At 36.0% G+C, this 26,062-nt stretch overlaps 1 protein-coding gene across 2 annotated transcripts in view; it reads right to left on the bottom strand.

Moving 5' to 3' along the window:
• Positions 1–3,270: 3,270 nt before the first annotated feature.
• RBBP6 (RB binding protein 6, ubiquitin ligase) overlaps positions 3,271–26,062 on the bottom strand; it is a 32,167-nt gene continuing 9,375 nt past the window's right edge. The window contains exons 4-18 of one of the 2 annotated variants that reach the window (XM_060122268.1): positions 22,749–22,793; positions 20,576–20,664; positions 20,365–20,461; positions 19,873–20,012; positions 16,969–17,141; positions 15,431–15,534; positions 14,978–15,312; positions 12,705–12,801; positions 12,527–12,605; positions 12,362–12,416; positions 10,972–11,040; positions 8,548–8,910; positions 8,158–8,259; positions 5,566–7,323; positions 3,271–5,264 (exon numbers count right to left, since the gene is read on the bottom strand). In XM_060122268.1, coding sequence (XP_059978251.1) covers positions 3,683–5,264; positions 5,566–7,323; positions 8,158–8,259; positions 8,548–8,910; positions 10,972–11,040; positions 12,362–12,416; positions 12,527–12,605; positions 12,705–12,801; positions 14,978–15,312; positions 15,431–15,534; positions 16,969–17,141; positions 19,873–20,012; positions 20,365–20,461; positions 20,576–20,664; positions 22,749–22,793 — 5,088 coding nt within the window. In that variant the 3' untranslated portion in view covers positions 3,271–3,682. The remainder of the gene's footprint in view (positions 5,265–5,565; positions 7,324–8,157; positions 8,260–8,547; positions 8,911–10,971; positions 11,041–12,361; positions 12,417–12,526; positions 12,606–12,704; positions 12,802–14,977; positions 15,313–15,430; positions 15,535–16,968; positions 17,142–19,872; positions 20,013–20,364; positions 20,462–20,575; positions 20,665–22,748; positions 22,794–26,062) is intronic. The other variant, XM_060122269.1, reaches the window with a different exon arrangement.

Genomic DNA, 26,062 nt, shown 5'->3' with positions numbered 1-26,062 from the left:
TGGAGCATGGGCTCTAGGCGCACGGGCTCAGTAGTTGTGGCGCACGGGCTTAGGTGCTCTGCAGCATGTGGGATCTTCCCGGACCAGGGCTCGAACCCTTGTCCCCTGCACTGGAGATTCTTAACCACTATACCACCAGGGAAGCCCTAAAAAGGTCCTTTTAACATGATCTTAAAAATAATCTCAAAGGCAACAAAGACTTGATAAACTGTTTATACTTGAGGTTACTGAAAAAATTCACGTGAAATCTTTGAATATTCCTGTTAACCCCATTTCTTTCACATTGTATGCCTGTTATTCACTTCTAGCAGCTCTACATTACCCTTTATCAAGGAGTTAAATGGCTTACTTTTATTCAGTTCTCTTTTCATGATCATTCTCAATTCTTAAAAAATGTGAAAAATGTTAATGTCAAAAGGATGTGATTATGACATATAAAAAGAAAAAGCAGGGTACACTATATACATGTATTAGAGAGGCCTTTGTTGTTAAGAGACCCACTGAAGCTAGCTTAAGTAAATGGCAGTGGTGTAAAAGCACTCAGAAGGAAGTTCCAAATCAGAGGTTCTGTTCTATGTAGTTTTGTAAAATAAGAACAGTGCTCATTAAAGGAATTAAAGGCAGGAAAAAGTGGACAAGACATAGATGAGGACACTTGCACAAATCAGGATGCATAAACCATTAACTAGCTTTCTACCTCTCTGAATCCCTGTCCTAAACATTTTGGAGGGCATCTGCTTTCTTCATTTGGCATGCTGAGACTAGCAAAGGAGTTATTTTTAGATTCCTAATTGTAAGGCTTTGGAGTTTCCCTGGCACACTGAAGCAGCTAGTCATTGGAAGGATACTATCACCCAAGTCTATAGTAGCTCAAAAGTTTTTTCCTGTCTTTAAAAAGTTGACATATTCCTGGTTTCCATGATCCATTGAGGGAGACAACCAAACAGAGCCTGTTAGTAAGCACTTTGGTGTTACTATAGCATATTCAGTGATTCTACTGCATCTTGAGTATGTATATTGAGGATGGCAGACAGCACTGAGAGAAATCAAAACAATCAAGCTAACTCTCAAACAATGGGTAGGAACTTGTGAAGACAGGCAGAGGAGGAAGGAAATTCCAGCCAGGTGAAACAGCCAATTGAGTTCAGATATAACCTTGTCTTTTTGGAGAGGTTTCACATGTCCAACACCAAATGGCAGGGGTGAGGTGGACAAGTTAGGCACTAGTTGGAGTACCCAAGGCTGGACTGAACCTTCAGAGGCAGTGGAGTTGCGTGCTCAAACCAGCATTAGACAACATGAGCCATCAGGATTTTTAAGGATCAAGCACTGCACCTAGCACAGTACCCGACACTTATTTCTTAAATTTTCTTTCAAGCCTTTTAATTTTGTTAAGCAGCATGCAGCACCTGTATCTAGATTTGGGGTTTAACCTGTTCAGATACAGCAAGATGGACAAGGGGGAGCAGGTTTGGGGAGTGTTGGCATGTGGCTGAAATGATGGGATATAGGCAACTATAGAAGGAAGGACAATAAAAGAATAACTACGGGATGAGTTGAAACCTCAGGCCAATAGAGAATGGAGCTGAAAAACCAAGTTGCAGATGACATAATGGAGTTTTAATTTAAGATGGGAATGGTGACGGGTGATTAACAACTCTGGAAAATTGTCGTAGGAGTGGACTGCAATTAAAGTGAAGGTGAGTTGAGCTTGAAATAACAATGCACCTAGGTAATGAAACTGACCTCACATGACAGAATTTATGATAAAAAGTGAGTTCTAGATGCCAAAATCCTCGGTGAACGTGCGAGATATAGTTTAGATTTTGGGTCGAGATTAGTTAAGTATTAAGAGTGTAGTCTTGGGCTTCCCTGGTGGCACAGTGGTTAAGAATCCACCTGCCAAGGCAGGGGACACGGGTTTGAGCCCTGGTCCAGGAAGATCCCACATGCTGCGGAGCAACTAAGCCCACGCACCTAGAGCCTGTGATCAAGAGAAGCCACCGCAATGAAAAGCCTGTGCACCACAACAAAGAGTGGGCCCCACTTGCCGTTAACTAGAGAAAGCCCACGTGCAGCAACAAAGACCCATCTCAGCCAAAAAATAAACAAATAATTTTAAAAAAGTGTAGTCTTGCTGGAGTATCTGAAAATACAAGTGGTATGTGTTGTGGGTAGGGTGGGGTGAGGTTGGCAGTGGGTAGAACAGGCATCCCATCCCCAGTGATGGAGACGTCTAGGAATAAAAAAATGTGACTTCAGAAAGTCAAGTCGGTTTCATTTAAAGGCAGCATTTCCCAAACTTAACATTTCCCAAACTTTTCCCAGCATTTCCCAAACTTAACATTTCCCAAACTTAACTCAGTCCTGAATGGCTTTCATAAGGCTAATAGCATTCTTACTATCACCCTTACAATTTTTCTTTAAATCACTTTTTCCTTAAATATTAAATGCTGCATTACACACATTTAAGTATGTTTGTATACCATCTAAAACTGAGTACCAACAATGGTATACAATACTGTAAATATTGTACTGTACGCTCTGGAAATAATGAATCAAGGCAAGACAGGAAGTTAATAAAAGTTGCTGCTAATGTAAACCCTTTCCTCTTCTACTACCATAGTCCAATGCCCCCTGCCAAAGTACTTTAGGACCACTACCTCACACTAGAACTGGTCTTTTCCTGCTTTTAGCCATTGTCTTCTTAATCTGCATTTATACAGCTATGCTTCTAATGTACCATTCTTATCCTACTTCCAGACATCCTTTCAATAGCTTTTTATTGCTTACAATAAACTTCCTAAACCAGAGACATTAAGGAAATCCATTGTAGCCTTACCTAGTGCTTCTTGCCTCCTATTGCTGCTTGCTTCTGTCACCTGGACAGATTGGGTAGGCCACAGACTGTTGTGTTACTTAGCACTTTATCAAGGAATTTAATACTCATTTATCAGGGTTTCAAGAAAAATACATAACCATAAACAAATCAAAATTCCTCATCTCTAAAATTCATGTCCAAACTTCTAATTACTATATTTAAGACCCTTCCAGATTTATTCAACCAGATCTCCAATTAACTATGATTTCTTATTTCTGGCTACCTATTACCAGCCCACTAATAAAGTACATTTTCCATGTTTACTTCAGAATTTTACATATACAGTTCAGCTTATACTAAAGCCTCAAAGGATATTTTAAATATGAAAATGGAAGGGGGAAGAGACATGACACACTTTCCTTCAAATAAGGCAGATATTCAACATATGAAAAGTTTACTGAAAACTTTTATTGTAATCAAAAAGTGACATAACGGAGTTGTAATGAATTCAGCAAATCATTCTGCTGATATTTTAGAACTGATATCAGCTTTTGCCAGGCAATTAAAAAAATTCAATGTGAAAATTTCACAGTACAGTAAACTCCACCCCAACTAATTATGGTGGTTAAAAATAATAGGCCCTAGCAAAACCTCTCATGTTACATGGTCACAACTCACAATTCTGTACAAAAGTTCGTGTTATAAAGCTCTGATGTAAAAATCAAATAATCAAGCAGCAATATTTTAAGTGCAGCACAGGGTCTTCCATATCATTATTTACAAGGCTTGAATCTCTTTACATTATAACAAAATTTAATACAGATGACTTAGTAATTAAGTCAATTTTTAAAATCTGCCCTTTTACACAGTGACAGATTTCACTTTTTGGTCATCCTTCTCCTTCTCCTTTTCTTTATCTTTGCTCTTCTTTGACTTCTTTTTCTTATGTTTGTGTTTTTGGCTTTTTTCCAATTCTACTTCAGTGCCTGCATGTTTCTTATGCTTCTTATGTTTTTTATGTTTCTTGTGCTTTTTCTTTTCTTTCTTTTTCTTCTTCTTCTTGCTGTCCTGACTTTCTGCAGAGCTAGCACTGCTACTGTGGCTTCGGGTTTGGCTTCCAGAAGGGCTATGACTTCTACTTGGACTGACACTAGGGCTGCTTTGACTCTGGCTCCTGGTTACACCTACCTGGCTGACTGCTGCCATGTCCAGGCTCTCTTTTGCTTTCTCCATTACTTTATCTTTCAGTTCCTTAGAAATTTTCCCTGAAGTTTCTTCCTCTTTTACAGATACATTGCTTTCACTGTCACTTTCATTGTAATCTGGTTCAAAAGCAGCTTCATCAGTTTCTCTAGTTAAGTCAGAGGACAGTCGAGAGGAATGACTTAACTGGGGTTTAGGCTTGATGGTGTTCTTATCAATTTGCCCAGTAACTTGCTCCTTCTCAATCTGTGGGTCCGGTGGGTTAAGTATATACAGTGATTTATTGCCACTTGACTCTTTATTGTTCTTTGCCTCTAACACATGTTTCTCACGATCTTTACAGGGATTTTTATCTACAGATTTCGTCTCTTCACTTGAACGTTTAGTATCATAAGTGGATTTATGATCATGAGGTTTTTTGTCTCTTGAGGGACTAGAGTTACTTTTTTTGGAATCTCCTGTTCCTTTTTTAGGCAAATCTCTCTCCTCCCTTGGCTTAGTTTTTTGTCCAGCTGCAGAGTCTTTACTGCGAGAAGGAGAGTCTTTTCTTCTTGTTAATTCATTCCTTTCATCTCTACGTTTGGAACTTGAATACTCTCTGTTGTCATAATCAGTTTTTTTGTCTCTGTTGGGAGTGAAGTCTTTATTTGAGGAACCTCGAATGGAATCATGCTTATCTTCTTTGCCAGAAGTTCTAGTCTCTTTGGAAGATTGAGACAGACTTTTAAAATTTCCTTGCTCATTCAGACGGTCCAGATTACTATCTTTCTCTGGCTGAGTGCTGTTCTTCCTCTTTTCTGGGTTTTCCTTTTCCAACACTGAATGATCTCGATCTTTGGTTTTCCCTTTTTCACTAGATGCAGAGTTTTTTGAACTTTTGACCTCATGCTGTGTAATTTCATGGCTCACTTCCTTGGTGAGTTTCTGAATTTTCTCTGACGACTCATTTTCTTTTTCAATATATTTGACTGCATTTGATGGTTTAGTGCTAACATTTTTTATAACACTGGCAGGTTTTCCTACACTTGATATAGGCTGTGTGGTGGATTTAACATCTTCTTCTTCAGATTCAAAGTCATCTTTATCCCATTTGGATTGAGGAACCTGAATCATAATAATAACATCTTCAGCAGGAGCTGTGTTATCATTATTATATTCTTCCATTGTTTTAATGACAGTTCGCTTTGTATCTGTTTTTTCTTCAGATTTCCGCACAGGACTGCCTCCAGTCGAACTGGTACTAAAAAGAATTAAAATATTTTTTAATTCATGAAGAACTTACAGTTATTAAACATTGATAAGTATAAAAAGACCAACTTAAACATGATAAATGTCCTTTTAACTTTCAGAAGCCACTTGTTTTGCTGAGATATAAAGATTTAAGTGTATGATTATATAAAAACAAATGTGGCTCACCCCCAAAATCTACTTATCTTTTAACAATTCCTTTCTTCAAAGACAAGAGTAACCAGCTAACCCCCAACATCAATACATTCTTAATTATCATATTCCACTTTTTCCACCCACCCATTATCAGATACCTGGTATAATCCACGAGTGTTGAGCTGGATCCTTCAGTTCCAGTCACTTTTCGCCTGACCTTTCCTTTGATTTTTTCTTGTTTAACTTTGCCAGATGTTGACTCCAATTTTTCAGAGGGTTCTTTTGTATTAGATATATTTTCTGTACTTCCAATTTTTTTACCAGTTTCTCTGTTAAGCTTGATTTTTTTGGCTGGAGCAGTTGATGATGAAATTTTGTCTTTTTCAGGCGTCCTATCCAGCTTTTCAACATCAAGTTCCATTTTGCGCTTTGGTGATGGTTTCACTATTTCAGTTACTTCTAATTTAGAGATTTTCATTGAAGATGACTCAAAATCTTTATCTCCACCTTTCTCTTCAGTTTTTCTTTTTCTTTTTTCTCCCTTGCTATCAAGTGGTTTACTCTTATCATTAGGCTTCTTGGTCTTTTCTTCCTTACTAGTTAGCTTCTCTGACTTGACGTCTTTGGAGTAGTCCTTCTTCACTTTTTCCTCTTTGACTGGTTTTGTCTCCTGGTGTTCCTTTACTGACTTAGAGTGAGCTTTTCTGGGGGTACCAATGATCTTTTCATCTTTTTGAGAGGAAGATGATGATTTCACATTGTCAGTCTTTGGAGTCTCCTCTTTGGCTTTTTTAAGTGGAGGTTCAGATCGAGGAGATTTTTCACGCTCTCCATCTAGTTTTTCTTGAGGTCCTTTAGCAGGTTTTGCAACAGTTTCTTTTTTGGACACAGCAGATCCATCATTTTTCCGTTTGGTCTTGTCACCTTTTGCTTTAGGTTTATCTTTTTCTCTCTTGTCTTTTTCAGACACTGATTTAAAAGTAATGGATTCAGCATCCATTGGTTCATCTCTAACAGGTGTAGCATCATCTCTACTTGGGAGAACAAACAATGAGTCTGTTTTATTTTCTTCACCACTTGTTGGCTCTCTTGATTTCCTAGAAGTTTCTAATAACTCTGGGTTTAGAAAGCCTTCACTTTCTTCCCCCTTTCTTCTTTTTCTGTGTTTCTTATGTTTATTTCCTTTACCATCTCCTGAAACATTTTCACTCTCCTTCTCTTTTGACTTTGTATTATCCTTCTGATTGTGACTGTCTCTTGATGAAAGCTTTTCTGGATAGTTGCCACCTATGTTTCGACTTCTATGACTCTGTCCACCAGAGTACTCCTCTCTGCGGCCTCTTGTGAAGGGAGAATTCCTGATATTAAGTGGTAAAAATCTCTCTGGAGAAAAGTTCTCTCTATTTGCTGAAGGTCTAGGCTGTGCTCCAGCAGCATAGCCTTTATAATATTTTTCATACCACTCTCTATATTTTCTCTCCCATTCTCGATAACGTTCTTTTTCAAATGGGTCTCTGAAGTCAACACTCCTCCCGTAATAAGCTTTCATGTCATAAGGTGGTGGAACTTCTCTGTACCTGTTAAAATATTCACGTTCTGTTTCTCCTTGAGGTACATTACGTTTATTAGGAGATTGTCCCCTAAATGCTTGAGGAGATCTTGATCGTGAATGATACCGTCTATATGGGGGTGACCTTGACCTAGATCGATGATACCCGTGCGATCTAGACCGTGAACGGTAATTTCGACTTTTTCCTCTGCCTCTTCTGGGGTATGGAGGTGATCGTGAATAGGAACGAGAATGTGAGCGGCTAAATGATCGAGAATAAGAACGTGATCGTGTTGAACCAGATCTTGATTTAGAATAAGTATATGAACTTCTTGAATAGGATGAACCACTATAGGGAGATTTGGACCTAAAAGCAAAAATAAAACAATAGTTGATAGTTGAGAAATATATACAAAATAAAACACAGACTCTCAGATTTCAGTATGTTCTCCTCATGGTTCATTATTTATTTATATCATTTCATCTTAGATGATTAAAGAGGCACAGTGACCTCTACTGGAATGGAATAAAGTACACAAAGATCGGAGCAATCACTTGTTATAAAACAAGAGTGAAACCTTAACAATTAGAGTGAAGTGCATTAATGTACCGTGAGTTATATGACCTAGCATTAAATAAAATGCCAATTAAATTTAAACATTACTTCCTATCTGATTATTAAGTAGGAGTAACTTTTTTTGTCCTACGTTGGCCAATAGTCTAGCTTTAAAAGGAACATCTCAAGCATAAAAAATAAGTCTTTTAAACAAACTTCCTGGGAATATTTATAATTCAGTTTTTCTATCAATAAAGCAACTTGTATTCTACTATTAGTTCATAATCACACAGGTTAATGTTCCAGCAGAAAGCTGTAGCCTTAGGTAAAAGGGGCCTCAGAAATGTAATCTTTGGCTAGTCCACTATTTTTTTCCTTCCACAAACATTTCCCAATTATTTCACACTATAAATAACTTCAAGGGACAAGGGCAATTTAATCCCCATAGCTAGTTCTACACAATAGAATTTACAGTGAGATATTTCAATAAACAGATATTGGGAAATAAGCTACATTTCCATTTTTATAAACCTAGACCGAATCAGAAAAATTCCATCACTGCAATGTTATTTATATCCATAGCTAATCCCTGGATATTCAAAGTCCCATTTGTAATTCTGTTGTGAAGGCTTGCAAAACACTAACCTGGAAAATGAGCGCCTACGCTCCTTTTGAATCTTTTTGTATTCCATCAATTCCTTAGCAAAATCATTTGTAAACTCATCTAGCTTGGACTTTTTCTTTTCCCTAGTAAAATAAAGTTAAAGAGCGAAAGTTAACAAAAACCATTTAAGAAAACTAACAAGACAAATGTAATTAGATCATGAATGAAATGAATGAAATTGTCATTAGTTTTCCACTTTAAAACTATAAATAACTAGGAATCCCTGAGGAAGCTGCTTGTATGGCTTTGTTTAATTTTTAGGTGATTTTTCTTATACTAACTGGAAACACTGGAAAATGCTTCCAAAGATACCTATTTAACGTTACATCAGAAAATGAAAGTGTAGAGTAATTTCAAATTCAAACACTTACTCTTCTTTTAGTCGTCGTTGCTCTCTATAGAATTCTTCCCTGGACAAAGGTGGTGCTTGTGTTGTTGGGATGGTATTTGAATGAGCTGTCTGTACTCCTGATGATACCCAAGGTGTTGATAAATTGGCTGGAGCTGGAGGAAACCCTGGAGGGGGAACACTATACCCAGCAGGTGGTGGCTGGCCAGGAGGAAACTGAGGAGAAAACTGTGGAGGAGGAACACCTGGAGGGAGAGGAAGCGTGTGGGGAGGAGGAGGATACAAGGGAGGGGGTGGGACAGGTACAAAAACTGGATTTGCTGGTAGTGATGGGCCTTGAGTTCTCTGTGATCTTTCGCTGTGGTGTCGTCCACGGTTTATACTTCTGGAAAAATAAATTCCAAGATATTAAAGCATCTGAGACAAGTAACCTTATCTTTTCTACTCATAATCTTTTCAATCCACAAACAAGGAAAAGAATCAACTATTCAAATAAGCACAGGGACACTGATATTGTTTATATGTAAAAGTAACATCATTTATATGTTAAAAACAACATTTAAGGCCAGTTAGGGATTGAGATAAGTTTACAAGGTCTTCTTTATATGGAGATGCCATACTTTTATCTTTTGATAAAAGTTATCTTTTGTGAAGTCCAAATATCACTCCACAATGATCTCGTTACTTCCTAATCTGTCATTTAAAGGAACTGACAGGTTAATGTCTCTGTGATCTATTTCTCCCCAAAATGCCTTCCAAGACCAAAAGTTTAAATGAAGAAAACCCACTTCCTATAATATTTTTGAGGAAATAAGACCCTTCAAAGTAGAATGAACATGGGACTTCCTTGCTGGCATGGTGGTTAAGAATCCACCTGCCAGTGCAGGGGACACAGGTTTGATCACTCGTCTGGGAAGATACCACATGCTGTGGAGCGACTAAGCTCATGCACCACAACTACTGAGCCTGCATTCCACAACTACTGAAGCCCGCGCGCCTAGAGCCCGTGCTCCGCAAACAAGAGAAGCCACCGCGATAAGAAGCCCATGCACTGCAACGAAGAGTAGCCCCCCCCCCAAAAAAGAGTAGCCCCTGCTCGCCTCAACTAGAGAAAGCCCGCGTGCAAGCAACAGACCCAACACAGCCAAAAACAAACAAACAAACAAATTTAATTAAAAACAAAGTAGAATAAATACTAGTTTTAACATTTGTAATTAACAACTGAAAATCTCACTTTTTCTCTCAAAGGGTTAGATTAAAATTAACGGTGCTAGCCGAAGTTTCTAAATTCTGCCTCATCAAACAAACAGTGGCTTCTTCAAAAAAAGTGGGCTTATTTCTGTTAAGCTAAAAGGATCTTTAAATTATAGGTAACTGGTATACAATAGCAGCAGCTGGGATTTAGATTTCAGGTCTCTTTTCAGAGTCTGATTAGTAAATGTTATCTTCTTATTAAATATGTGATCTAGCAACAAAACAGTAGTTATCTTTCATAAGCTTAGCAATTCTCTTTGGAGCACTAGAAGATACCCTTAAGTATGACCTAGATAGTAAGAACTATATGGCTTACTTCTTAGATTAACACTGCTTGTGCATCTTCTGGGCAAGGGCCCCTAACAATCTTCTGTCTAAACTTTTGGAAGAGAAGATGGTAGAAGATGGGGATAACTGAGTCTAGGGGAGAAATAAATCCAAGTCTTCTTCACATTTGGGAGCTGAGCTCGTTAACATCCATCTTAAATTAAATCGACACCTTAGTTTGTCTGGGCCTTACTGACCACCCTCTACACTCAACAGAGTAAATGTAAGCCAGTATTCTGCTGTGTGCTGACAGGGAGAAAGCAGTCCTTGGGAAGGAGTAGTAAAGATGTAGCCTTAAAAAAACATTTAAAAATAAATAAATAAATAAAAATTTAAAAAACCCATTTAAAACACTAAATGTAGGGACTTCCCTGGTGGCGCACTCGTTAAGAATCCGCCTGCAAGCCCTGGTCCAGGAAGATCCCACATGCCGTGGAGCAACTAAGCCCGTGCGCCACAACTACTGAGCCTGCGCACTAGAGCCCATGTGCCACAACTACTGAGCCCATGTGCCACAACTACTGATGCCCGTGTGCCTAGAGCCCGTGCTCCACAAGAGAAGCCACAGCAATGAGAAGCCCGCGCATGGCAACGAAGAGTAGCCCCTGCTCGCCGCAGCTAGAAAAAGCCTGCGTGCAGCAATGAAGACCCAACGCAGACAAAAATAAATAAATTTATATATATATAAAATATTAAATGTAATCTATTCTTTTATAGGCCTCTTAAGGGCAACTACTTAAGATATAAGTGAGGAAAGTATAAACCAAATGAACCCACTCCCCCTACCACTACTGTGCTTTAATTTGTGTTATATTTTTCAGTGTGTCATCAGATTACTGTTTTTCAAGATTTTTAGCAAGCCTACCTGTAGCAGCTTCTCTCCCCTCTTCTAATTTGCTGTGGTGGAGAAACCAGATATCCAAGCTTGTTGGAACTGTGTGGAAAGAAGGATAAAATAGGCTTGAGTATTATACACACCTTTTCGTGTGTAGACTTTAATATACCTATTTTAACTATTCTGAAAACTTTTCCTTACTCCCTGATCCTGATTCTTAAACTTGTTTCAGACAGAGATATGAGCAAGTGTTATATTTACTTAAAATGAAATATTCTTTCTGATTAACATATTATAAACAATTAAGCTTCAATATATATTTTATGTAATACTGTATTTTAATTAGCATCCTATAAGTTTCTCTATGAACTTATTGTTAGAGAAAAGGAAAAGAGCTCTTTTATCTGCTGGACACTACGCAGAGGCATTTGACATGTGAGGTAAGTAGCACCATTCCAATTCTACAGATGAGGCAATGGAGGCTGAGAAGTAGAATCACATACCCTTGTCACATAGCTAGCAAATGCAGGAGATGGGACTCAAACCCAGGTCTGTCTCCAAATCCCGTGTTCTTTCTACTGATATATTCTGCTAGTCTCTCAACTAACATACTTTTTCTAACATACTTTTTCTATAAGAAGTTTGGTTTATCTTTCAAACAAAAAGATTAAAGTTTTAGAATATAAGCCAGTTTATATAAATATATGAGCCCATTTATATAGGTCACATAAATAGAAATAATTATATAAAAACAATAAATAAATCTGATTTTTAATGCCATAGAACATCCTATAGAAGATCAAAGTTCTTAGTACTCCAGGGTAGAAAATCATACCCTAAAGAATTTTTTGTTTTTTCTTCTGGGAGACGGAAGGATTTATTACTTGCAGCAGTAAGGAGAACACCAGGGATCATTCACAAAGCAGTGTCTCCCACACCCTACAGATTTTAATACGCAATAAAATTTCATTAACATAGCTAGTCAAAATGAGAAATTTTGTGTTTGACAGACTTTAATCTTATTATGTGTTTATTTACTCAAATCAAAAACATCCAAATTAAAGAGGAAAGTTTAATCTACCAGCATAATAACTGACTCAGTATTTAAAATATTCTTTCAAGTAATTCTTATCTGTTCATTAACTGAGATTCTGCCAAGATCACCATTTGTTAAGCCATAAAAGTAAAAAGAATTTACATGAGTTTACATCTTATTATTATAGAAAAGAATTACTAATTTTTTAGGAAGAATTCTTCATATAGTCTTGAATTTGTGACATTTTACATAAAAACTGTGTTAACATGGCATATAAAAGAGGAGTTCACAGTAAAAGACACTCAGCACACACTGCTGAGATTGTAATTTCCATCATCCGGTTAGAAAGCAATCATCTGAAGATTATTTGAGACATATACTTACTGTTCCCAACCTGGTCGACCACCACCTGGACGAGCAGTGTTTATTCTTACTGGACCTTGGAAACAAAAATAAACAAAACCAATAAGTAAATATAAAATTACAGGTTAAATAAAGTTAAAATTATTTTTTAAGGAAAAAAGTTCAAACCAAAATGATTTTACTCACCAGTTGTGGGGATCAATTGTCCATGCAATAATGACTGTCCAAGCAAAGATGGGGTTCCAAGTACAGGCACCTGGTAACCCTTTAGGAAAAAAACAAAAAGGTATAGTTAAAAAAACAAAACAAAAAACTCTACTGTAATAATAATAAATCTCCAAATTTAAAAGCCAGTGAAACTTACCTTCTCTTCCATAAGGGCAGTAATTGCAATTGAAGAGGCTCCCTTTGAATGTTCAGATGCAAGTGCTGCAGCTGGCAGTATTTTATTATCAGAATCCCTAGATAATAATATAATTTACACTACATTAAAAAGTCACCAGAAATGGAGGATTAAAGTTACAAACTTCCAGTTATATAAGATAAATAAGTACTTGAGACGTAATGTACAACATGATGACTATAGCTAACACAGCTGTATGGTATATAGGAAAGCTGTTAAGAGAGCATAGATCCTGAGTTCTCATCACAAGAGAAAAAAATTTTTTTTCCTTTTTATTGTATTTACACATGAGAAGACAGATGTTAGCTGAACCTACTGTGATAATTATTTCACAATATATGTAAGTCAAATCACTGTACTGTATGCCTTAAACTTATACAGTGATGTATGTCAATTATTTCTCGATAAAACTGGAAAAAATAGGCAATATTTTCCATATTTTTGAAAAAAAATTCCATGTTACAAGGATGTGAGTCATATTTAAGAGGCCTCTATATATAATACTTGTAAAGTTTGAAAAATAATAGACCTGAAGGAAATGTCTGCATTACACAAATATTCTTATTTCAGGAATACATAATCTGTGATAATAGGATTATAAAGTTTACTTCTGCATGTAATGAGTAAAAATTATCAAAGGAAAATAAAGAGTAAAAGTCACATCTTGCTACTGTTCATCCATCACACTTCCATTAAGATGAGTTACATCAAAGATGATGAAAACTTCTGGGGAAAGTGAGAGAGGACTGGACTTTTGAAGAGTTCTTCATATGTAAGTGAAATGTAAAATGAAGAAGCCTCCTTAAGAAGTACAATCGGGCTTCCCTGGTGGCGCAGTGGTTGGGGGTCCACCTGCCGATGCAGGGGACGCGGGTTCGTGCCCTGGTCCGGGAGGATCCCGTGTGCCGCAGAGCGGCTGGGCCCGTGGGCCATGGCTGCTGGGCTTGTGCGCCCAGGGCCTGTGCTTCGCAATGGGAGGGGCTGCGGTGGTGAGGGGCCCGCGTACCGCAAAAAAAAAAGTACAATCTATGATAGATATGATAGAAATTGGTTCAGTTTTAAGACTAGTAAAGCTAAAAAAAAAAAAAAACTTGAGAGACAAAATAAATAAATAAAGGATTAAGAGTAAATTCTACTTCCACCTCTACCACTAAATCAAAGGGTAACCTTAGATAAGTCAATGAACTCTCTGGGCCTTATTCCCACTATTAATCAAATAAAAGGCTGAAATAGGTTAAGTGGGATTTAAAAAAAATTTTTATTTTATTCACGTATAGCTGATTTATAATGTTCTGTTAATTTCTGCTGTACAGCAAAATGATTCAGTTATACATATATATACATCCTTTTTCACATTCATTTCCATTATGGTTTATTACACGATATTGAATATACAGTTCCCTGTGCTATACAGCAGGACCTTGTTTATCCATCCTATATATAATACTTTGCAGGGATTTCTTAAATATACTTGTAAAGGTCCTACTCCTAAAGATTTTGTTTCTGGGAACAAACCCCTGGCATCTATTTTTTAAAAGCTGGTTGATTTTTTAAGCCTTTATGAGCCATTGGACTATAAAGGTCCCTTTCATTTCAGGAGTGGTAGGATTTAAATGAGTTTTCACTACTCTCCTACATAATTATGCTCCAAAACAATCATTTCTTGACCTCTCTACTTCTACCAGTATTTCATCCCCTCTTTCTCTATTTATCCAAATTGTTCTTAGTTCTGCTCAAATCTACTGTTTTCTAATAACACCATAAGAGGTGACCATAAGTGACCTCTCCCTCTTGTGAACTGCAGAGCTGACTGTCATGGGATATTATTCAACATTTAATGTGACTTGCTGGCAATGTATATAGTTTTTGACCTTGGGATGCTTAATAATTTGCAAATGAATCTCCTTCATTTGTCTGTTCCTCCAGTAAAACTTAGCCATTTCTTTCTTTTTTTTTTTTTTAAATTTGGCTGTATCGCGTGGCTTGTGGGATCTTAGCTCCCCAACCAGGGATCGAACCTGGGCCCCAGCTGTGCAAGTGCCAAGTCCTAACCACTGGACTGCCAGTGAATTCCCAAAGACTAGGTCATTTCTTACAAGTCATCCACCTTACTGAGCACAGTGGGATGCAACAGACTGAAGGTCACTAAAACAACTGTTAAAGCAATATACAATAAAAAAAACTACATCACTGATCTCACTTGTTTCCTAACAGCGAGAAATACATAGACTTACCGAAAAGGTCCATCTGATTTTTCTGAGTGGACTGATATGGAGACTGTTGCAGTTATATCAGGTACAGGGGCTGGGGTAGAAGATGGATTTCCAGGCACAGGAGGGGCCAAGGAAGACTGATTAGAGGTTAATGAAGATATGGATGGAGCCGGGTGAGTTGATGATGTCACTGGAATCATCAGAGGATCTTGTTGTCTTGATATTGGAGACCTCATCAGAGGTTGTAGGTTCCGTTGAATGAGTGGTCTTGGAGGTGGTAGTTGGGGTGGGGGTGGAGGTAACTGTTTTCTTAGTCTTTTCGTATAACCAGTTTCATTTTTGAAGTTATTAACAGCCTACAGACACCAATCATAAAAATGCAGAAAAATGTAATGTAGTATTTACTCAAGTACGGTTAAATCAATTAAAAGATTTTTAAAATTTTTTCATAAAAAGTGATACAAATATAGCTACCTGTCGTAAGAACTTATTGGCAATTAAAGCATCAGGAGAGACATCATTCTGATGACATGTTGGACATGTATGTTCATCTGATTCCAAGAGAGCTGTCCTTATACCTATGTATAAGATTTTAAATATTAACAAAAGCATAGTTAGGAACCCAGTTTTTACTGAATGAATTAAAAAGACAGTTTACATGTGTTCAGTTACATTACTGTTTTTCAAGCACACATCACTAACCATTTCTATTCTTAGATTAAGAAATTTAAAAGTAAAATTTCTCGCCTGATAGCACTCCTCTGCTCTAATCTCTATCTTAAAAACAGAAGTAATGGATATAAGCTAAACAAACATTTAAACTGAGGGAAAAGATGCTCTTTCCCAAATACTATTCTCTTTGTTTAGCTAGTAATCGGAATATTATAGGGAAAAAAAAAAGAAAAGAAATAGTCTACAAAGAGACAAAAACATTACATGGCTAATATAGGGCTTTTAAAAAAGCATCACTTGGGAATTCCCTGGTGGTCCAGTGGTTAGGACTCCGCACTTTCACTGCTGAGGGCCCGGGTTCAATCCCTGGTAGGGGAACTAAGATCCCACAAGGTATGTGGTGCTAAGAAAAAAAGCATCACTAGAAAAGGGCATTATAAATAACAGAAGCATTGTTCAGGCAAGGAAATCAGAGACATCTATAGCACAGCAGGTAAGAACCAACACTAAATTATAGATGCACTGACTATGCTTCAGTGTTGCAAAAAATCCAATCATAAGTGGTCTGTTAAATTCAAGACACACTCTGAAACAACTTTTAAGTGACCTCTTCTTGACTTTGGTCTTCACTGAAGAGGCCCCATAAAAAAGATCTGTATTCCAAAACTACCTTTATTTTGTGGCCGTGAGACCAGGGATCAAACCTGCGTCCCCTGCAGTAGAAGTGTGGAATCCTAACCACTGGACTGCCAGGGAAGTCCCCCCAAACCATCTTTAGAAATGATGAAGACCAGAGCAGGACTGAGCAATGAAATTTTCAGATGACGTAAGAAGGGACAAACTTAAGATAAGTGGCAGAAAAAAAATCAAGTGCTAATAGAATATAAATGATTCACAAGTAACCCCCTGGCAAATGTTGGGTAATATCTTTACAGAGTAGTTCTCAATCACACTTAAGAATTTTAGAATAAGCTATTTTTCACATTCCTAGAAAGGGACTTAGATATCATTTAAAAGTACTTCTGGAATATCTAAAGCCCAAAAGGCTTTTAAATTTCTGTATACCATTTAAAACACAGAGGAAATAAAAATCCTACATTTTATAAAACCTCAGTAAAGTCACCTTGATGAAGGTAAAGAATGTGGTCAATTCTAATATTTAAAAGGACAAGGAGGTGGTTGTTTTTTTTAAAAAAAAGTAGCAACAAAAAGTTATTAAATGCTCATTGATTAATTTATCAATAATTCATATTATTAAAATATACAATATTGCTAACAGCCTTTCCAAGGAAATACACATACTCTAAATTATGTATTGTCAAAGATTCAACATTTCTTACAGTCATCACAATAACTATTTCCACAGCATGGAATGACAACAGCATCAGTCATAATATCTTTGCAGATGAGACACAACAATTCATCTGGGATAGGATCATCTTCTTCTGAAGATGATGATGGTTCCTCTGGTAAAAAAGGTGGTTTTTCTTTTTTCCCAATTGCATATGCTTCTCTGTAAAAGAAAGTTTTAGTGTTTTAACATTGTTAAGGCAAAGTATTTCCAAAAAAATTTATATATTCTACTATACCATAATGGATACTTATAATTCAGTACAATGTCAAATCAGTTTATATAAGTGTGTACCTCCCCAAATAAGGGAGCAGTTATGAACATCCTCCCCTGAACAAAAAGATATAAAACAAAATCCTAAACAAGTATAACAAAAAAGACAAAAAATGCTATGAAAGTGGCTAAAAGGATCTTCGAATCTGTAACTCTAAGAACTGAGAGCCAGAGAAGTAAAGCGACACAATCAGTGCCACAAAGTTATATTTATATGGGTGGCAGAGACGGGATTTGAGCTTAAGCTATGACAACACCCTAATCACTATTTTCTGTACTACCATGTTTCTTGGGGGAAAAAATTGTTTTTTCTTCCTCCATAGTCTAACAGTCCCCAAAACCTGTGAAGGTACTAATGTGAATACCACAATATGGGAAACTAAAATTGGAACTGACATTACACAATTAAGGGGGATAATTCAAGGGAAATATGTCACTAATCACACCAGTAATTAATAGCCAGAATCAGACTTCAAAACAGTGTTCTACTATACTTAACATTTTAAGAGAGATTAATCTATTTATAGTCAATTAAGAAATATTCATGACTTAGATATTAAAAATATGTGTGAAAAATTTAAAGGAACACCTCATTAGATATTTGGAGGTCCATTTTTCGTAGAAATGTACTTTGCAGAAATGTTGGGTATTAAATATATTAAAAATAAAAAACCAAAATATTCTATTCTCAGACTTATCACCAGTGCTTCCAACACCCCCATCTTTGTAAACAGGCACATTTGTAAAACACAGGAATTCCTAGAGAAATCCTTTCTGTTTCATTCAGGAACAGAGTGTGTTCATCTCAAATGCTAAAATGAAAGAATCTCATCTGGACAGAGCAGGGTACCTTAGGTGTGTTATTTGTGTTGCAGTTGCTCCACAGACATCACCACGATTCCAGAAATATGTATCAATTTGCTTATGCCCCATTGTTCCCAATTTGTGAAAGAGGAGTCTCCCACTGCCCAAAAGAGAGAAAAGAAAAAAAAAAAAGAGGAGAAGAGAGGATAGAAAAAGAAACAGAAGAAGAGTCTAAGTTGCTTATCAGTGGTGTTAGTGGAGAAGGTGAAAGTTTCATTTAAAATATTTGGGTTCCCATTTTCCCCAGTATTTGCTGTGTGTTTGGCACAAATGGGCTTCTGTATTTCAGTATTCAAAAGCAATGAAGTTAATTATTAGTAGGGGTTCACAGGTGATGTTAATTTTTCCAACACAAATTTCTATTTAAATACTTTAATATCTACATATTATATTAATATGTAGCCGTCTGCTCTTAAATTGTGTCTGTAAAAGTCATCAATTTCAACCTAAAGCTGTTTGGAATCATGTATGAAATGTCTGAATTAGAAACAGCATAACAACAAATTGCTCTAAGATGAACCACAAAAACACAGGATGGTAGACTGATAAAAAATAGATGGGAGTGAAGTTGAGAAAGTGAGTAGGGCTGGGAGTTTAGGAAAACATTAATTCTTATCTGTGAACTACAACAATGTATTTACTCAAAAACAATGTATTTACCTACTCAAAAACACAATCTTTTTTCAGTATCATTCTGTAAGCATAGCCATTTTCATCATCCTTACCTGCTCACCACATCTGACAATATAGCATGAAGCTGAGGAGAACTGTTCTTAATATACATTTTGTCACTAAGAACATGGACATCTACTCTCTAAATTGATGTTTCTCAAGGTATGCCCTAAGGATCCCCTAAACTCATAATCTCCTCGAGGACTTGTTAAAAAATGCAGACTCAGAGTCTCATCATATAATCCCTGGGGGCGGGGCAGGGTACCTAGGTTATTTAACATACTTTTGTAAGAGATTCTTATGCACGATTAAGTTACCGAACCATATTCCAAAGAACACTTAATACTGTGTTTTATATTGTGAGACTTTACAACTGTTGATGGTAATCAAAAAGGTAATTAAATGTATTAATAAAAGCATATAAAATGGGAAGTTACCTAGTTGAACTATGCCTCTAGGTTTACTGTCTATTCATTTCATTAAAAATTGGCTCATAAAATAAAATCTGAAAACACATTAAAAATAAGCATTAAGGTATAGCTTATAGAGCTATAGCTGATCTGAACTGATGGTTTATAAAATAAACCACACTTCAGAATCTTAAGACTCACACAGTATATCCAAACTTATTCAAGATACCTCAGCATTTCCTTTAATCTTGGCACTTAAATTTGCCTTGATATCTTGCAGAACTTTTATTCTTAACCGTCCTGCTTCTCAGAAAGTTTAAGATACTTGTCTTGTTCTTTTAAAGGATGCAAACAGCATATAAGACTATGTGGGAGTATGTATGTGAATGAGGAAGAAAGCAGGGAATGACAGAAAAAGAAAAATTAGAAGATCACAAGGGAAGTGGCACTCACTGGCAGCAAAAAAACCCCAAATCCATTTTAAATTTGCTTTAAATGGAGCAGACTGCAGCCTCTCATTCTTAACACAGAAATGCAACATGTGGAGACTAAGTCTTGGTATACAACGTTCATAAGGAATCCAAGTAGCCAACTCACAAGCCCAAGATTAAATAGAACACTATCACCTGGACTGACTGTAGTCTCCATAGATCATACCTAATTTGAATACTTACGCATCTATAGTTGGTATTGCATATTTTCCAGTGTTGGTAAGCATTGCACCTTTCATGTTAGGATCTTTCACCTCCATCATAAAACTTCTGGGAATTCCAGTGCTCTTTTTAATCCTAGGACCAGATTCAAAGTTCTTATCCTATATGTATGGGAAAGGAGAGAGGAGGAAGAGAAAAAGCAGTTACCTTTATTTAATATTAGCTAACATGCAGTGCTATCATATATGATCTCATTTAATCCTCACAACAGCCATGTGAGGTAAGTACTATTATTACCTCCATTTCACAGAGAAGAAATAACAGGCTTGGAGAAATCAAGTAACTTGCTCACTCAGTGGCAGTGTCAAGATTTGAAGCCTGGCAGTTTGGCTCTAAAAGCTATGCTCATTTGCCATTGTAATAGAGAAGGCAGTATTTACCAAGAAAAATAATATGGCTAAGAAAAGATTTTAAGAAAAATAAGGTGTATCATAGCTTCTACTTTGAACTTACCCCATTTGTTGGGCAATTCTTAATATAATGGCCAGGTTTACCACAACGGAAACAAGTATAAGATGGAGGTGGTGGACCTAGAGGTTTCTTCATGTAACTGAAAGGGGAAAAAAAAATTACATGTACACAAAGACTTGAAAAAAATGCTTTTGATATGGGAGGGAGACCCCACCCCAAAGTACCTATTAGTATAAAGTATTTATGAACTTACTTGACTGGGTCGTATTCATGGCCAGATTGCGACATCATTGCTTTAATTTTATCTTCTTCAGAAGCATTGGCTTCAGCCAGATTGGCAGTCTGTTTAACAGGTAATTATTTGACACACACATTAGAAACACATTTAAGACCACACAGCCAAAGACAACACCACTCATCCTGTAAAGAGCAGTATCTAATCTTGCATAAAAACAGTTATTTACAAGTATAACCTAGAAGACGCACTGGGAGTTCATTAGGTCATTACATGATGTTTGGGTGTCTATGGTGCTGAAGAAAGTCTTTCTGGGGGCACTCAAACCTTAGACCCTGTTTGTACCTTACATTTAAGATTTGCATACTACTCTTCTAAGAGTTAAAAACTGAGATTAAGCTAGGAGAGAAACACTTGATGTTTTTAAGTCTTAAAAATAGTTCAAGTGTCACAGCATTAAGCATCAAATGTCAAGCACATAACTTGGAGGTAGGGTTGGGGGTAGAACAATTGAACATATTATGCAGCAGATACTACAAGTCAGAAGGCTCTTTAGGTAGTGGTGTCAAATTTCAAACTAAGTGCAAAGCACATGCACTGAGCATTCAAATTTTAAATCCAACTCTCCAAAGATTTATGAACTTTAAGGTATTACATACAATAGTCTAGATATAAGCAGGGTCTAAGGGAGTGAGGCCTAATAACTTGAATCTTCAAGCATCTAGCACTCATATCAGCCATTCATTAGGTTTTAGCTTTACATTCATCCACAAAACAAGCAACCAGTTTTAACACTTTATTGTAATTTTATATACAAAGAATGCTTAACATTAACAGAGCTTAGAACAACAGCAACATTTACAGAAAACTGGATTACAGATGTTGAACAACTAATTTGTTTGAACCCAAACAGTAACTTACAGATAGTTTAAAAAAAAAAAAAAATCCCCCAAACCTCCGCAACTGCTTCCCACAAAGAAACAATGGTAGGAATAGACCAAAACTCAAATATGGTCCTTACAGTACACATGAATTAAAACAGTGAACTATAAATTGCTAAAGATGTTAACTCTATGCTAAACCACTTTGCATTAAAAAATTATAGAGATTGGTTTTAGCCCACTTCATGTTTTAGAATCATCAACTTTAATGTTTACTTTTCCCACAACAGGAACTTAAAAAGCTGTATTTGTTACTAGGACATTTTGGGGGATACAGTCTAGGGGATAAGGACAAAACCTATAACAAAGCCAAAGACAAGATAGGGACAGCACTAATGGAAAACTCATCTAACTCATTAACCTCGGTTGATAAATTTGGTTTTACATTTCTGATAGGGAAAAAATGATTTTCGGAAAACTGGAAAACTTCCTTCTTGGCCCTCAAAAATCTGCCTGATCTGTAATATTTGCCTTTTTTCCCCTAAAGGCACAATTTGCAAACTAAGTCTATTGTTTTAAAAATTAATCCATCACTAGTGCTTTCCCAAACAAAAGGTACACATTGTTGAGCAGAAAATTGCAAGCAATCTTATCGCAAAACATGGCATATACAATGATTCCAGGAGGTAACAATTTTCCCCTCTGCCAAACATACACATTGGTATATTCCTGCAAACAACTTTATACATTTACACAATTCATGTAGTCTGTGTTCAAACAAATTAGGTTGTTTAAAACTTTTTCTAATGCAGACAGACTACAAGTCTATAGCATAAAGAAACAATTGTATCACATTTAAAATGTTGACCTTCAAGGGATCAATTCAAATATTCAAGAAATAACCACGCAATCGTCCGTGTAAAGGAAAGCTTCTATTTTGGCTGCGTAAAGTCCACATAATTTACAGCCAAAACCAGGGAATTCCTCCAGAAATTTGCTAGTTTCCAATGTATAATTAAACAAAATGTATGAGGGGAAAAAAGCGAGTAAGTGTAGCTTCATGTGTTTCTTCTGTCTTGAAGATGAACAATACTCCAACATTATGGTGAAGCTGATTTCAAAATACTCCCCCTATCTTCTCAAAACAGCAACTACTCTTTACAGGATAGTAATAGTACGTACAATGTGTCTGCAAAATACCTCCTCCCCCAACCCCTCTTAAAACACTGTTCCACATTAAACAACAACAAAAAAATACGATGTTAGAAAAAGATTTATATTTTCAAGAATATATATATATATATATATACCTTCGTAAGCTGGGCCAGAGAAATAGATGCAGAAGAGTCATCAATCTGTTCACAAAAAATTAAACACACATTCAAGTTCCACACTGAAAACATCTGAAAGTGATCATTTAGTCCCTACTGCCACTTAATGTTCAAATACTGGGCATTTTTCTTAGACGTTTTCTAAAGAATGTTATCTTGTTTTAAAGCTGAAATGTAACTCACCCCACTTATCCTTCTCCACACATCCCACATACAGTAAATAAAGGCTAACGTTTGATAGGGACTCAATTACAATGAGAAAACAGGGTAAAGAACACTATATCACATAGGAAACCTATTCAGAGTGGTGGTTTAATACTAAGAAAGAGTCCCATGTCTATCAATGGTCTCTAAATTTGATAATGCTCAAGACAATGTACACTAGAAGAGAGAATAAGAAATCTTTCGAACTTTCCCATAATGCCATTACATAACACTGTAAAAACAAGCAGCTCTTTAAAGGCTCAGATAATTGTTTTAATAAAACAGGTTCCAGATAATTGCTACTTTTTCTTCTTTGAGTATGTACTGCTCAGTCTGAATAAGTTCATTTATTCTCCCATACAAAGAGTAACAATAGCTAATCTTGCCAAAGAAACCACAGCTTTATCAGGGCAAAGATGTTAAGCCAAATAAAGGGAAACAAAAGGTACCCCGGGGCAGGGCAAAGAGAGCAGTTACAGAATGGACTTTAATATGCAGAGAAAAGAAAGTTAATTTAATCAAACAGAGCAAGTATTAAACATGGATATAAAAGGGCTTTAAAAAACATTTTTTTTCAAATGTGACATTTAAAACTTCTTATTGTTCCCCTGAATATGTTAATATCAGTTTAAAAAAAATGTTTATGTATGTGTGTATGCACACACCTTCAGCCTCTAACTCTAAAGATATGATTTCCCTACAAGTGTACCAAAATGAAAACATTATTAGCTTCCTATGCAGTAAGTGGGCCGCTTATTCGACATGTTATACATTTCTCATGCATTATTGGTCAGAACTCTTCTTTAAAATGGAGAGAATGTAACAAGTTGTCTGCATCAAAGAAAAAAAAGTGAGTCTTCATCATGTATTTTTCAGGTATTACAGAGAACTAAGAGTATTAAAATAAAAGCAGCATGACTTAGAGCCCCAAACAGAAATGTAATCAGTTTCGATATGAAGTTCTTAGCCCAATGCCCACCACAGCAGTAATTCAATAAATGGAAACAAAACTGATGTTGGCTAAATTTAAAATACATCTTATAAATATCTTAAGAATTTTAAATGTTAGTTTGATGGATATTATTACTGGGATGTTTATTTAAACAAAAGGTTCTTAGCTCCACTTCGAGGGACTACAGAGTCCATAATGCACTAATCCCACATACATTCCTAGCCATATAACCCACCAGTGGGTTCTCACTCTCGTGCAGCTTTGAAGTGTTCTTTCCTTAAAGAACGAGTATCTCAGGAGGTAAATTTAAAAAAGAAAAATTGAAAGAACACATAAATAGACTATTTTTATCCAGAACAAATTCTGACCTATTCAATCTATTTTGAAGAGGGTAACATTTTATTGATATATCAACCAGGAATTACCTGAATTTTAAGAAACAAGGACTGAACAAACTGCTGTCAATCCATGAAATTAACAGCCTTTAAAAATAGCCTATTACTGTCTAGAATATGCATACTGATCATTTCCTTAGAAAGAAAGCAATCAGTTATATCACCCTTTTTTATTGTTGGAACTAAAAAACTAACATTTTTTTGTTCTTCCCACTCCTAAGATATAGCTGTCTTTTTGTTATTATGCTGGGCTTTCCTATCGTTTTAGATTTCTGCCAACTTGTTATTATTAGTATATATTTATCTGGTTAAAAGTGGTTTCAGATATTCAACAGCATCTAAATCACCTTTTTCCACCAAATAATCCCTATAACACTTTAATACCTTATAATTCACAAGTCAAATTTACCACAAATTTAGAAAGGCATCCAATTGTTTTCTACATATAGCAAGGTACTAAGAAATAAGTGTAAAATGCTGACAAGAAATGCTTTAGAAACTAGGAATTTATACGTACTAAACATCTATAAATACAGTAACTTTCAGATTTTAAAAAAAACCCTACTTAAAAAAAATAGTCTCCAAAAACACTGATTAATGCACACTATAGACATCAAAATTAACCCACATTCTCACATCTAATTTGTGGTCTTGCATCTGGAAGCAAGAATCTGAAATCTTTTATGCCAACTATATTTGCTTGAAATTAAAGGATCTTACAAAATGTAAGCAGGAAGAACCCGCAGCTTTGGAGTACCAACATAGAAGGATGACTACAAACAAAAGTTGTGGAATATAGATAGAAACAGTCATCCTTGATTAGAGCTGGCTTAAATTATCAAATGTGTACATACATTTACTAATTAGAATTTAAAAATCTGGTTTAGTGATTCTGTCTTAATTGGCTTTTGTGAATTTGCACAATGCACGTAAGTCTCCTAAGATGGGCACTAATTACACTTTATGAATATATTCTCTCAAATCTTAAATGTCAGCAAGTGTACCCCAAGCAAATAAATGATGGGGATATTAAGTTACTTAATATCTCCATTTAAAATTATTCTACCTAAAAATCAAAGTCAGTTTTAAAGTTATTTTTTAAAAAAAGAAGAAAGAAAAGAGAAACCTAAATAAGCATAAAATAAACTGCTTCTTGTAAGTGTAATACAGACATGCCAGGGAACACACAAGGCTAAAAGAACGTTAACTTTATTTATGAACATGTGATCTGTGTTCATACACATGCTAATAAACAAAAAGGAAATAATTGTTTTCAAGAAATAAAACTTCATCTGAATTAGTTTAAATACTATATAAAATGTACTTTATACAAAATGTGTTACATTAACTACTACAGTCACCAGTATAGTCAATCTGATTTGTGCTAGCATTTGGATACATAAAAATCAGTTTTAAACCAATCACCAGCAAAACAGAAACTGTGGACAGTCTTTACAGCATTACGCTTTAACCCCCCCAAAAAAACCCATATACCCCAAAGAGGGGAAAAAAAAAACCCAAAACACTAAGAGTTGTGATTTTTGAATCACTATATTTAGTTCCATGAGAACTAAAGGCCATATACTTTATAGAGAACAAGTCCAAAGTTCAGATATTCTATGTTATCATGTTTAAGATCCAATGATCCAAGGTTAGTGAAATGCCTGATACACAATTAAAAGATCAGTAGCATTTTAAAAGGATAAAGTTGAAACAGCAAGCAATACCCTTAAATTCTAAGT

This window comes from Lagenorhynchus albirostris, chromosome 15 (assembly GCF_949774975.1).
Source record: "Lagenorhynchus albirostris chromosome 15, mLagAlb1.1, whole genome shotgun sequence".
Taxonomy (NCBI): Eukaryota; Metazoa; Chordata; class Mammalia; order Artiodactyla; family Delphinidae; genus Lagenorhynchus; species Lagenorhynchus albirostris.
Note: the sequence above shows the minus strand (reverse complement) of the source record. Positions and strands in the feature narration are given on the sequence as shown.